Source organism: Stegostoma tigrinum, chromosome 13 (genome assembly GCF_030684315.1).
Source record: "Stegostoma tigrinum isolate sSteTig4 chromosome 13, sSteTig4.hap1, whole genome shotgun sequence".
Classification (NCBI taxonomy): domain Eukaryota; kingdom Metazoa; phylum Chordata; class Chondrichthyes; order Orectolobiformes; family Stegostomatidae; genus Stegostoma; species Stegostoma tigrinum.
In genome coordinates, this window is record NC_081366.1 from 65,826,152 (window position 1) to 65,840,475 (window position 14,324).

General features: G+C 43.9%; 1 protein-coding gene across 1 annotated transcript; it reads right to left on the reverse strand.

The window, feature by feature from the left end:
- Window positions 1-3,169: 3,169 nt before the first annotated feature.
- On the reverse strand, window positions 3,170-13,592 carry LOC125458087 (nucleophosmin-like). The gene is made up of 11 exons (XM_048542968.1): window positions 13,478-13,592; window positions 12,647-12,729; window positions 12,042-12,161; window positions 11,056-11,149; window positions 10,113-10,234; window positions 9,080-9,117; window positions 6,725-6,812; window positions 5,601-5,705; window positions 5,103-5,201; window positions 4,727-4,801; window positions 3,170-3,289 (listed from the first exon to the last, which is right to left on the reverse strand). Exons 1-11 carry the CDS (start codon window positions 13,539-13,541, stop codon window positions 3,242-3,244), a joined length of 936 nt encoding a protein of 311 aa, XP_048398925.1. The 5' UTR covers window positions 13,542-13,592; the 3' UTR covers window positions 3,170-3,241.
- Window positions 13,593-14,324: the final 732 nt, after the last annotated feature.

Genomic DNA, 14,324 nt, shown 5'->3' on the forward strand with positions numbered 1-14,324 from the left:
TTATCTTAACGTTGCCTGTCTGATTACTGTGTGGTAAGTTGATAAAAGTAGGATATTACAACTGAATAAGTTAAAGCTGCATCCAGTCAAAACAAGACTTTGAGGACTTGTTTTGAGTTTGAGACCATATTTTTCTTATGTCTTCAAGGCAGAGATTGATAAATTCTTGCTCTCACAAGGAATCAAGGGCTACAGGGAGTGTGCAGGGAAGTGGAGTTGAAATGCCCATCAGCCATGATTATATGACAGAGTGGACTCAATGGGCCAAATGGCCTTACTTCCACTCCTATGTCTTATGGGTCTTATTTCCCTTTGCTTAGTTGGCAGTGGGGTATGAATTGGGAAAATTATAGGATATAATGCCACTGGAGTTCTCGGGTCAAGGGCAGCCACCTGTCTCTGCAGAAGGGCAACAACCATAGCAGAAGCAGATGCACTTATGAGAAACGGAGTGGGGCTATGCAACCTCCCTGTAATTCAGGGTGATTTGCTACCATGCTCCGATGAATGCTCCATTTTAACCATTGAGGTAACCAGACTGGTCATGGAGAGTGATCACTGACCACCATATATTGCATAGGAACATTCCTGTCCTCAACAGCCACCCTCAGTTGTTTCTTCCCCCCCACAGCACCAGACATAAAATTAATACATTCATATAGCACAGAAAACACCTTTCAGCCCACCAAGTCTGCATCAACATAATTGCCACTAAAGTGTACTCATCCCAATTTCCTACACTTGTCCCATAAGCTTGAATATTTATGATTCTTGAAGTACTCATCCAAATAAATTTTAAATATTATAAGTTTCTGATCTGTTACATTACCAGGCAGAGCATCCCAGATTCTGACCACCTGCGAGTGAAATATTTTTTCCCCCAAATTTCCTCAATCTCCTGCCCCTTAGCCTAAAACTGTGCCATCTCATGTTTGACCCCTCAACCAAGGAGAGCAGCTGCTTTCTATCCACCCTGCCCATATCCCTCAATCAATCATGTTCCTTCTGAGTCTTCTTTGCTCTAAACAATTCAGACAATTTAGTCTCTCCTTGTAGCTCAGATTTTCCATTCCAGGCGACATTCTGGTAAACCTCCTCTGCACCCCATCTAATGCTAACATTCTTCCTGTAGTGAGGTGGCCAGAACTGTCCACATAGTCCAGCTGTGGCCTGACCAATGGTCTGGACAACTCCACTATTACCTCCTTGGTCTTGCATCTATCCCACAACCAATGAAGGCAAGCATCTAATGTGTCTTAACTGTCCTATGGGAATAAGAGAAGGCATTTTTGCAGGAAGGTGGGCAAGAGGTGGTGTATTCTAAGTATCTGTGGGAGTCAGTGGGCTTGAAACGGATATTGGTTTCTAGGTGATTGTCCGAGATGGAGACAGAGGTCCAGGAAGGTGAGAGGTGTTAGAGATGGTTCAGGTGAACCACAGCTACCCAGAATACACCTCCTCCCACTGATCTTCCCTGCCTCCCCTACTCAAATTCCTTCACCTCTGCCACATCTGCTCCCAGGATGATGCATTCCACTCCCATACATCAGATGTCCTCATTTTAAGGACTGCAACTTCCCACCTGAAGTGGTCAACAATGCTCTTGACCATGTCTCCACAACTCATCCATCACCCCATCCCCACAACTACCAAAAAAATTCCCCTGGTCCTCACGTAACACCCCACCAACCGCTGGACCCAATGCATCAGCCCCCAACACTTCCACCATCTGCAATCCAACCCCAAAGACATTTTCCATCGCCACCCTTGTCTGCTTTCCAGAGGGACCACTATCTCCATGACTCCCTTGTCCATTCTACACTCCCCTCCAGCCCCACCACACGCAGCACTTTTTCCTGCATCCACAGGAAGTGATCCACTTGTCCCCACACCCCTGAGACTTTCCAGATCAAGCAGATGTTCACCTGCACATCTAATATGGTATATTGCATCTGCTGTACCTGTTGTAGCCTCCTCTACATCAGGGAAACCAAGTGGAGGCTTGGGGACCACTTTGCAGAACACCTATGCTCAGTTCGCAATAAACATCTGCACCTGCCAGTAGCAAATCATTTTGACTCTGCCACCAACCCCCACCAACCTTCCCATTTCTCAGACATGTCCATCCTGGGCCTCCTGCAGTGCCACAATAATGCCACTCAAAAGTTACAGGAACAGCAACTCATTCAACTTGGGAGCCCTGCAGCCCATTGGTTTCAATGTGGATTTCACAAACTTCAAAAATCTCCCTTCCTCCTACTGCGTCCCAAAACCATCCCAGCCTCACTAACTTTTTCTTCCTCTCACCTATCCCCTCCTCCCACCTGAAGTAACACCCGCTTTTCCTACCTACCAACTTGATCCCACCCCTTTGACCTGTCTTTCCTCTCTACCTACACTCACCTTTACTGGCTCCATCCCCAGCTCTGACTTGTGTCTCCTTTCGACCTATCTTCTCCTCTACCTATCTTCTATCTGCCTCCCCATCTCCCTTTTTATTTCAGAACCCCCTTCCCCTCCTCCATTTCTGAAGGGTCCAGGCCCAAAACAGCAGGCTGAGCAGGAAAGCTCTGCACCTTATTATCTCAAACCCTGAATCAAATGACATGGTAACCAAACTAATCCTTTGTGCCAATCCCCATCAGTAGCATGGAGTAGGAGGTTGTGCAGTCTCTTTTGCTTCCTTCTTCACCTAATGGAGAAGGATGGATGAGCTAGAGATAATTTCTTTTAAGTCGTGACAATGAGCAGAGTAATTTCATTTCATTTCTTCTCTCATCTTTACAAAGGATTAGAGATATAGCTGTCAGTGATGGAAAACTATGGCATTGGATTTGCTAGTGGACCAAGCACTAAGTATGGGGTCAGAGGGAAACTCCATTCCCTTACCACTGATTCATCCGCTTCCTTTTTAAAAGGCTAAAAAGCCTCCAAACACTTCATTGTCACATACAAGACAGTCTACTTTGATTATCAGCCACTGTGGACTGAAAATCTAATCTGTAATTTTGTTACCTCAGGAATGAACTATTCCAATACACCATGCCTCCTTTCTTGCCCTCTTTAGTGTATCCAAAGCTCCAATGCACACACCTTGCGTCCTATTCAGGAAGTACCACACTGCTTGATCTATGTAGTGCAGTATACAACATAATACAATGAGGCACAATTATAAAACATGTTGGTTTATTTACAATGACTGCTGCATGTAAACACATTTTTGCAGGTACAAAACATTTTCCTACTTCCCATCGATCGTCTGTCTCCATGCCCAGAGATCTTTGATGATCTATAAAACAAAAAGAGAGTTAATATCTTGTTTGATGGAAGCATTCCACTTGACAGTACCAAGCCTGCCCTATTCATCAAACACCAACAGGCCACCTGCTGTTTTCCTGCCCCTCCTTTTGGGGGAAAAAACACCTCAGCCTACCTTGATGACAAACTTCTGGCATTTAGGTCTACCTAAGTAAATACAATTACACCTAAGTTTTTATAAAGTTTAAAACAACTTCACATTTTGAACTGTATCCCTGCATGAGTCCAATCACTTCTACAACTTTTAAATGGAATTCAGTACTGCATGTAAACCGGCCATTCAGCCCAACAAGTCCACATTGACTATCCAATGTGCATCCCAGAGACCCAAATCCCATCCTATTGCCTGTAATTCTAATGTAATGGTTAGTCCACCTAACCTACACATCCCTGGACAATTTCACGTGGTTAATCTACCTACCTGTGGGAGGAAACCAGAACACCCAGAGGGGAAACCCACATAGACATGGAAAGAACATGCCAACTCCACACTGACAGTTGCCAGAGCCTGGAATTGAAACCAGGTCCCTGGTGCTGAGGGAACAGTGCTAACCAGTTATCTGCCCTTTATACAGCCCTATTAACTTCCAGAGCATTTTAGCCATAAAGGACTTTAGTTCACCCACATCTGAAGTATTGTATACTGCTATCATCTCCATACTAGAAAACAGAGGATGCAGAAGAGGTTTACCAGGATGTTGCCTAGGTTGGAGTGTATTAGCTATAAGAAAAAATTGGACAATCTTGTATTGTTCCCACTTGAGTGGGTCAGAAGCCGAGGAGTGACCTGATAAAAGCACAAAATTACAAGGGGCAATGGATGGAGTGCATAGTCAGTTGTCTTTTTCCTCTGGTGGAAGTGTCAAAAACTGGGGGATTGATTCCATGTGTGAGGGGTAAAAATTTAAAGGAAATGGGCAAGGTAACACTCTCCCCCACCCCCGACCTTTGAAAACACATGGGTACTAGGTGACTAGAGTGCACTACCGGGGGCATATGGCTACTCAGTATTTGTCAACTTCCTCAATCCAATATTCTAAAATCACTTGATAAAATGTCACAGGCTGGAAATATTAAATCCACAGGTGCTGCCCGAATTGCTGAGGATGTACAGCATTTTGTTTTCAACAATTCCAGTGTTTAAATCATGTTATTTGTGTATTACTATCACAAGCTGGTTAGTTACGACTCAATGACAATGAGCAACATTCTTGCCAGATTTAGCACAGGTATAATCTGTTCTGTAACAAGCAACTCCACTTGGTGTGGTAACAGCCCATCTCAATTCTATTATGTAGTCACAATCCAAGCAGACAACTCAATCAAGAAACATACAGCAAACTGCAAGGTTGACATGTCAACATGGACTGAAAAAAATTCATGAACAGGACTGAAGTCAAACACTTGCCTTTGGGTCTTCCACCCTGAAGCCATTTTTCACATAGTTTATAAACTTGGACTCCAGTCTGGGCAGACCAATGCCCTAAAAAAAAAAAAGCAGTCATATTCAGCATACCCACAATAAAGAATTTGTAATTTCCATATCAACACAACTGCTTATCATCCCTATATTCTACAACCACGTGCTAAAACAGTACAGTAATTGGAAACATGGCATCTTACATGATCACGATCTTCAGGAACACTATTCACCACACTGCATTTACTGAAGGAACTACCTCTCAATGTTCACTTTCCTCTAATCCTGAAAATGCTTAAGAGTTAGGGCATTACAATTTCCCAATCCCAGTACATTAAAAAACTGCAGTGTTCAGACAACTCACTTTTTCCAAGGTGGTCTTCAACTTGGTCTTGATGTCTTCTGTGCTCAGTGGGGCCTTTGGGGTTTTGGGTGTTTTGGGTTTACTGCTCGATTCTGGAGTCTGGAGAGAAAAGCAAATTTGAGCAGTCCGTTGCTCCAAGAACACTTACTCCACACTTCTCTCAACGTTAAACAGCAAGTAAAATGCACAAAGTAGTCTAAAAATCCCAGAGATTGCAGTTCAAGAAGTCAGGTGTTGAGTTCCAAATCTTAGATTTCCGAGCGCCTGGTCTGCTCTTGTAGCTCCAAAAGAGGATGTTATTCTTATACTGAAACTCAGTCTCTATTGTGCTATAATAAAAGGTCAACACTAGTCAGCAGCTGAGATGCCAACAAATTTTACTCAAAATCTATTTACATGCACATCAAAAGAGAACTGTTTAAAAATCCAAATTTCTGTCTCCATTTGGCAAGTTGTAGAGAGAAGGCAATACTATTTGTATCAGAAAAAGTCACTAACCTTTGGCTGCTTGTTAGCTGATGCAGTTTTGGTGGGTGTTTTGCCGTTTTGCTTGGGAGTCCCTTTCAATCTAGGGGTAGCCTTCAGAAGAGTTTTCTCAAGAGGCTGCAAGCACAGTGTGAAAGACAAGGGATTAACTGTGGAACTTTCAAATACAGTTAAAGGTAATTAAGCCAAAAGTTAAATTCTTATTCTCTAGTGAAAATTCTGTCATACTGTCATCTAACTTCCAACTCTGTCAATGCTGCAGGCCCAGGCTTCACAGCCATTTATCATTGAGGCCTAAGCTCTAAAATTCCCCTTAAAACACACAGCTATATCATACAATCCTTACTGAACAGCAAGATGGCCTTTAAGACCACACCAACCCTCTGAACAGCATCCCTCCCAACCTCTTAATGGGCCCTGCATTTACCATAGGCAGTTGCCCAAGCCCACACATCCAGGGACACGAGAGCGCAACTTAGCATGGCCAATAATTTAACCTGCACATCTCTGGACTGCAGAAGTAGGGGAAAGTTGAGTACCTGGCAGAAACCCATAGATAGATAGAACTTTCAAACACCAGAGGCTGGAATCAAACCTGGGTCTTTGGTGCGGTGAGGCAACAGTGCTAACCAAGTCACTCAACATCACCTATTAAAACCTTAATATTACTTCAGCATCCTCAACACCAATCCACATCAATATCCGTGTCCAACAATGTGTCTGTGAAGTGCTTTGGTCCTTAGTTTTAACTTTAGGTGCTAAACGAATACAAGTTGTTTTGCAACACCTAGCAGTAGTCACAATGTAAAAACAAGTGGTAGTTTCTGACCACACTTGACACACAACTGCATCCTGATTTTGAAATGGGAGTGGGTTCTAATTCAGCACCTTAAACCTGTATATCATGAAGTGATTTCATCATAAAATAGCATTGTCAGTCAAGCATCACATCAATATTAAACAAATGCAGCCACCATTAGCTGCATTTTAATGGGGTAACATTCAACAGCTCTATCACTTTGGATGATCTGGTGTTCTACACCTCTTAAGATATGTACTTTCAGCTACACTGCCAAATAGCACACAGTGGTGCTGACAGCTTGCTGTACATATGGTCTTGGGCTCGTCAACAATACCTTTTTTGCTGTGGTCACCAGTTCCTCCTCATCGTTGTCGTCATAGTCATCATCCTCATACTCATCATCATCCTCTTCATCCTCCTCTCTAGAAGAAAACCTCTTCAGTGAGTCATATTTTTCATGAAGTATACAGCTCTTACCTCAAAAATATAGAACTCCCATGTCGTGAAATCACTCCGGAGGTAGTTTATTTTACAGCATTATCTCAGGAGTCTCAGATAAATGTCAATGATTGTTTATTGAGCCAACTTTGGGACAGCCTACCCCTAGGGATCATCTCAAAATCCCTACAATGTGGAAGCAGGGCATTTGGCACATTGAGTCCAGTGACCGCCTGAAGAAAAAACCACCCAGATCCACTTATCTGGCATATCTCTGAACACTATGGGCAATTTAGCATAGCCAATCCATCTAACTTGCACATCTCAGGACTAGAGGAAGAAAGCAGGGCACCTGGAGGAAGTCCAACCCAGGTCCAGAGCACAGTAAGAGGCAGGAGTGTTCACCACGACTCACTGTGCTGCCCAAATAATTTCCTCAAAGGTCAAGGGAGTTGAGCTGCCATCAAACACTAAGCTTAACATGATTTGAACATGTGACATTACTACTGATCACTACTGTAGCATCACAAGCCCACAGATTCCAAGTCAGTTTTCTGCCAAAGAATATCAGATATTCATATATTGTAAAGTTACGTAGACAGTATATAACTAAAGTTCTGAAATGATCTGGATCAGACAAATCTGCTTTGTCACCTATCAAAAATGGACAGGGTGTCAAATTCCCTGATCTTAATCTACCAGCTCCATCTTGTTACTGTCTCAGCACTGAGTGCCCAATTGCTTTGTCTGGCAGTACGTCAGTCATGAAAGGGATCATTTGGCCTTCCAGCCTCTGAGGCATACAGGTCATTATTAGTTCAACCATGTTGAACTTGTGTGGTCTGCTGGTCTATCAGCATTTTGAACTTTCTGCATCTTTACCATTATCAACCCAAAATCCTTCCTTAAACAAGGATGAAGCACATAATATATCCTCGGGACTTGATCAGGTGTACCCTAGAACTTTGTGGGAAGTGAGGTTAAGTGACTGTTGAGCTTTGTGCTATTGATAGCCACAGATGTGGTGCTAGAAGACGAAGTTAGCTCATGTGCTAACACTATTTAAGACCAGGGAGAGTGCAACGGCACCTTGAACAGTGGGCCGAGCAGTGGCAGATGGAGTTTAATGTAGATAAATGTGAGGTGCTGCATTTTGGAAAGACAAATCAGGGCAGGAGTTATACACTTAAAGGGAAGGACCTGGGGTGCAGGTTCACAGTTCCTTGAAAGGAGACTCTCAGGTTGACGGGATAGTGACGGTGCTGTTCGGTATGCTTGCCTTCATTGGTCAGTGCATCGAGAACAAGAGTTGGGAAGTCAAGCTGCACTATACAAGACTGGTTAGGTCACATTTGGAATACCACATTCCATGCTGGTCTCCGTGCTACAGGAATGTTTTGTAGAGCTTGTAAATCTTTTACTGAACCCTTTCAAGGGTTGCCAGGGTTACATTGTGTTATAGGGACAGGCTGAATAGTCAGGGCTACTATCCCTAGAGTGTAGGAGGCTGAAAGGTTTATAAGATCACAAGGGACTAGATAGTGTGAATAGTCACTTTTCCCAGTAGCAGCAGCAGAGTCCAAGATTAGAACGCATAAGTTTAAGCTGAGAAGGACAAGATTTAAAACAAGAGTGACAAAACAGACATTTTCATAGAGAGTGTGGTGCATGTATGGAATGAGCTTCCAGAGGAAATGGTGGAGGCACTTTAAAAGTTATCTAGCCGGATACATGAATAGGAAGGATTTAGAGGGGTATGGGGCAAATGGGACTAGGTTAAATTAGAATGTCTGGTCAGCGTGGACAGTTGGACTGAAAGGTCTGTTTTCACTCTGTACAGCTCTATGGCTCTATATAGTGAGTCCTACTTAATCAGGCTAGCTAAATTTCCTACTTTTCTAAATTTGAGTGGGGTTAACCCATGCCACACCCAATATTTTCCCCTTACAATCACTGTCACTTAGAGCTCACCCATGTTTGAATCAGTGATATTTAGCATCATGGCCTTCAACTAGGTTTATGTTTGTGTGAAGCCAATTTAAACAACTTTAATCAGTTTGAAACAAATAAAACTACAGATTCATAAAGAACTGAGCTCAAACGTGGACTGTAGATTCCTTCTCAATAAAGGTTTCTCCATATAATTCTTATTTAACTTCCCCCATGCTGCGCTCAGTCCATTTCAGGGACAAGGGGTGGAGTAAGCACTTTCCTACTGAAGAATAGTAGTAAAAACCATCATAACACTCACTCATCATCTTCATCAGCATCTTCCACTTTCATTTTCTTCTGTGAAAGAAAAAGGAAAAGATTTAGCTTTGCATCATTGCAGCTTATTAGAACAGTTCAAAGAATGGTTAAGAGTCAATCACATTGCACTGGATCTGAAGTTATATTTAGGCCAAAGCAAGGATGGCAGATTTCCTTCTTTAAAAGGACATAAGCAAACCAAATTGCTGTAAAAGCCAGTTGGGAAGTTTCATGGTTGCCACAACTAAAATAGCACACAATTCCAGACTGAATTTAAGAAGTCTACTAAGCACTGTGTTGCGACTGGGCGGCATGTCTCCAAAGAATTAGGCTGGGCCTCTGGATCAGTATTCAGTGACACTAATACTAGACCACTATCTCCCCAATTACTGCATCATATTTTGGTTGTGGCAGCAGTGAGGAAGATAGGAATACTGACAAAGATAAAAAGTCAAACATTGAGAGCAAACAGTGCTCTATGCTTCTTGAGTTCACACTATCCAGAAGAGATTTGATTGACCTCACGTTCAAGAGTCAAAATAGATCAGAACTTGTTTACAACATCACTTGCAACGTGGTCAACTTTTCAAACAAGTGCCAAGGTAACACACAATGAATAACATGCACCAAAAACAAGCGTTGGGGCAGTACGTTGGCTCAGTGGATAGCACTGCAGCCAGACAGCACCAGGGACCTGGGTTTGATTCCAGCCTTGGGTAACTGTCTGAGGGGAGTTTGCACATTCTCGTGTCTGCATGGGTTTCCTCCCACAGTCCCAAAGATGTGCAGGCTAGGTGGATTGGCCATGCTAAATTGCCCAGTGTTCAGGGGGTGTGTGGGTTGTTTTGGGCAGGGGGAGGGTATGGGTCTGGGTGGGATGCTCTGGGGCAGTGTGGACTTGTTGGGCTGAAGAGCCAGTTTCCACACCTATAGAGAATCAAGTGCGGATGATTTCGCTCAGAATAGGAACAGTACATTTGATACCATTTTGTTGGCTGTTAAAGCAGATTTAGTGCATAGTTTCATGTACAAACCTGCATTATTTTGGCCTCACCAGCAGCTGGTCGTTTTACTGCCTGCTTCAGGGTGTTCTTCAACATGCTGTCATCCTCGTCAGATTCTAAATCATCTGATTCCAAATCTTCTTCATCCAATGCTTAAAATAGAATTTGGACAAAATCAAAGTCACCCTGATCTCCATCTCAAAGGCACTGCAGACCTGCACTTAGAAGTCACTACACACTACTGAAATTTTTCTTCAGCAAGGGCAGAGCTGCAAGACCCTGCATTGCAACATGTCTAATGCCCTCTAACAAACGGTCTTCAGAAAACCTGTTCAATAAAGAGGCATATAAGAAACATGCATCTTATTGCCAAGATGTGATGGAAGCCAAGTGAGCTGGCAGCTTTAAAGTAACAATTCACAAATTCTAGTTCTTAAAATGCCTGGACCAGAGATCGAGGTCATTAGCGAGTTGAGAAGATTTGTAGCTCAGGTTGAAGTGCTGGATGTGAGTTTGCTCGCTGAGCTGGAAGGTTAGTTTTCAGACGTTTCGTCACCATTCTAGGTAACATCATTCGTCGGAGGCTCACTGATGTTACAGAGAATGGTGACTAAACGTCTGAAAACTAACCTTCCAGCTCAGCGAGCAAACTCACATCCAGATCGAGGTCATTCTGTACTATTACACAGCAGGGACAGACTCCTCAGGTCATGTCATCAGATAACGACATCAGAAAGACCAGAAACATTTACTCCCAATATGCCTCCAAAATCCCCTGCTGAGTCTTTCATTTCTCACTAGTATTCTTAGCATGTACCCTGTTCCCACGCCTAAGACTGTGCTGTAGACTTGAATTATTGTGCACCCCAGCTCCTCCAATTTTCAAAACTTCAAACCCAAGTGTGATATCAATGATTTGGTTGCACTCATACTCATCTCCCGCTTGGTCAGATATTCAATAATGTCCACTTACCGATGAGGTGCTGGCCACTGATGTATACAGGACCTGCTCCAGATTTGAGCCTGAATGTTACAGGCGGTGTCATTTCAAATCCTCCCAAACTAACCTGTGTCAGACAGAATTAAAAGTTACCACGACAAATTTCTTCTGCTGTGCAAAACCACTCCTTTTTGTGGAATCTCTGCTTCCAGCATTCAACCCGTTTAGCAATATTTTGGCATCTACATTATTGTTGTCAGGCCATTTCTGGCTAATATGTTGACAGAACAAGACTTTTTTGGGAAACTATGTAATTTGTTGGTTGGATTTTCGCTCAACTGGAAATCATAACAAAACAGCCTTATCTCTAGATGTCAAAACATTTCAATCTGTTGTAGACAGCTCAACAAATGCAAATTAATAGGCAAACCTATTTACGTGTGAATAAAAAAGACTGTCCAACATGGAATGTAATGCTAGCAAACCTCCATACACAGATAAAGTGACATGTTTTATAACAGCTGTTAAGAGGGAGCAGTTTCATCATGGGCTGTCAATAGGAATACAGAACAAACAGGGCCTACATTGCTCTAGCTCAAAGTCAAGTCCAATACATCTAAGCTGCAAAATCACAGATTCAAGAACTGCAGAACAGCTGATGTTGTGTTCAGTTTGCTACAACAGGATTTTAACTTTTATAGACCAGATAACTTTTGAGTCTTCACATTTCTGGCAAAGGACAATCTGCTGTTTTTTGAACAGGACAGTGACAACTAGACTCCAAAATACCAATCTGGTTGCAATGAGAAGGAGGACATTCTGTTATCAATGTCAATAAAGAAAGGCACACAGTTTCTCTTAGGACAGACAAGCCAATTAAGAGTTGCAAGCAGCTGCCAGTTTCTTCCAACATAGTAGGAAACAATGCACTACCTCAAATTCTAACCATGACTAACCCTCTCCCAGAGGTCCCAAATAAAGTTTGATGCATGTCTTTCGATCAAGAACTGGATACTCACTGTAGGCTGCACTGACAACTTCAAAGCTGCCAAAGTCACCCTTGTGTTCTTGCCTTCAGAGTTTAAACCTTCTGCTTCGACCAGATGCAGATCATCACTTGCGCCAACACCAAGACAAACCTGTAAAACCCAAAAATCAGAAATCCCCATGAATAAAACTAAAGACACTGTCACATCAGAAATCAAAGTGCAAACATTAACATAAAACTGTCCTTGCACTGGATATATGGGACTCAGTTAAATATTAAGGAAGCCACAAAGCAATAAGTTTTGAGCAACACATCAGAATTCCCCAGCCTTTCAAAGTTGTTACTAAAAAAGTCAGCACAAACAAATTTGCAATTATGAAAGGTAGTTGCTCCACATGTTGGTTTCTCATCAAGCTCACAACCTTCCAGTGTTGTCTATATATATATATACATACATACATATATATACATGCAAATTTGCAGTCACTGTTGCTAATTCAGAAAAACTGCCATTGAGCACATTTAAATATGAGATCTTAATTAAAGGTTCAGTGTGGTGCTACAAGAGATGCTTGGGTTCTCAGCAAGCTTTATTTGGCATTTTAGCTGGCAGGAAGGGGCAAGAAAAACACTCACCGTCCTCAAAGACAGCTGATGCTCAGACTCGTCGTCTTCCACTTCCATCTTGTATTCTTTGTGACCAGTTTTGAGCTCACATCCTGGAGGGGAAAATATATAGTTGACAAATTCAAGACGCAAAAACAGGCAACGTAGGGAACTCCTCAGGCAGAAAAGTGATTCCCAACACCACCCTCAGGTTTTTATTGAAGATACATCCTCCAAAACTTAGTAGTTGCGTGCCACGAGGCTCGAGAAGCAATTCATCTAGGGCAGATTTCCCAGCTAGATAACTAAGTGTGGCGATAGATGAACACAGCAAACCAAGCAGCATCCTAGGGAGCACAAAAGCTGACGTTTCGGGCCTAGACCCCTTTCCCACCCGATCGTTTGTCGCAGGTGGAGGAAGGCTAAGCACTCCCTACGATTGCCTGAAGGGGCCACGACAGATGCTTGATGTGCGCCCCTTCTACGGGAGAGTCGAATATTTGCCATAAAAACGGATTCGGGATCAACCACCCCATTTCCCCTGGGGCTTCTCTAACGGCAGCGGCAAGCTAACGTTAAAACTGACCAGAAAACCGCGAAATCCAGTGAATGGCGAAAAACTTTTATATCAGCGTATCTACGAACCGCGCCAGGAGGCTCACTTGGATACTGAGATTACCCACACCACTAACCGTTGAGGCCTGAAGACCGGGGCCTTACCACCAACACGTGGCCCGATAGCCACATGGCGAGGAGAAGCCCCTCCACGGGATCCCGGGGAACGCGCTCACACCTAGAGACAAGGAACGGAGGAGAAGATGCTGGGGCCACGCTGCCCCGGCTCTCTCCCAAGGAGCTTACCGAACAGAAAGCTCTGCGGCCTCAAGGGCGGCGGTACCCCACTTTCGAAATCACAGGCGGCCATTTTACAACTCCTTCAGTGAGCCCGCGCATGCCTTCTGCCCCTCCTTATATACGTCCGAACGGACCCGCCCCCGTCGCACAATCCGCCAATAGAATATCACCAACTGTAGACCCCGCCCCCTCAATGCATGAGCACGTGCCGACCGAACGACTTCCCGTCCTGCGCATGCGCCTGCTATAGGAAGCCGGAAATAAGGCCTAGTGGCGTCTTGAGTTAAGGTGATACTTGGCATCTGAGAATCAGAAAGGTGTTAGTCTTCCACAAAAGGCACTGTCTGAGTTAAGGTGTGTTTTGTGATGTTATATACTACACAAGAATATTGATTTACTCAATAACGTCAGTGTTCCCAGCTCAGTGGGGGGAGGCGTCTGAGACCGAAGGCACACCAACATGAGCTGGCTCTACCCTCAACGCCAGGAGCAAACACTCCGCCGGCATCTCCTCTGCCTCCTCCTCCTCTAGTATTATCGCCCTCCGCATTTCTGCCGTCCCGCCCTTTCCCACTCTCTATCGCTCACTGCCTTCTCTATCCCCTGATCGTTTCTGCCATTCCATATCTTCCTCTCCCTTTCCCTGCTCTAATGGCCTTCTGTTGCCGCAGATGTTCGATCTCTTTATCCACGTCTTCCTCACTCCCCATTCCCTCTCTCTTTCACTTCCAATCCCTTCGTGTACCACTCCAACTCATTCCCTGCCTTAATTCTCTCCAGCTTCCCTCTCTGACCCCCGCTACCCCTTTCCCTCCGCCTGTCCCCTCCCCCGCCCCCCCTCACCTCCTCCTCC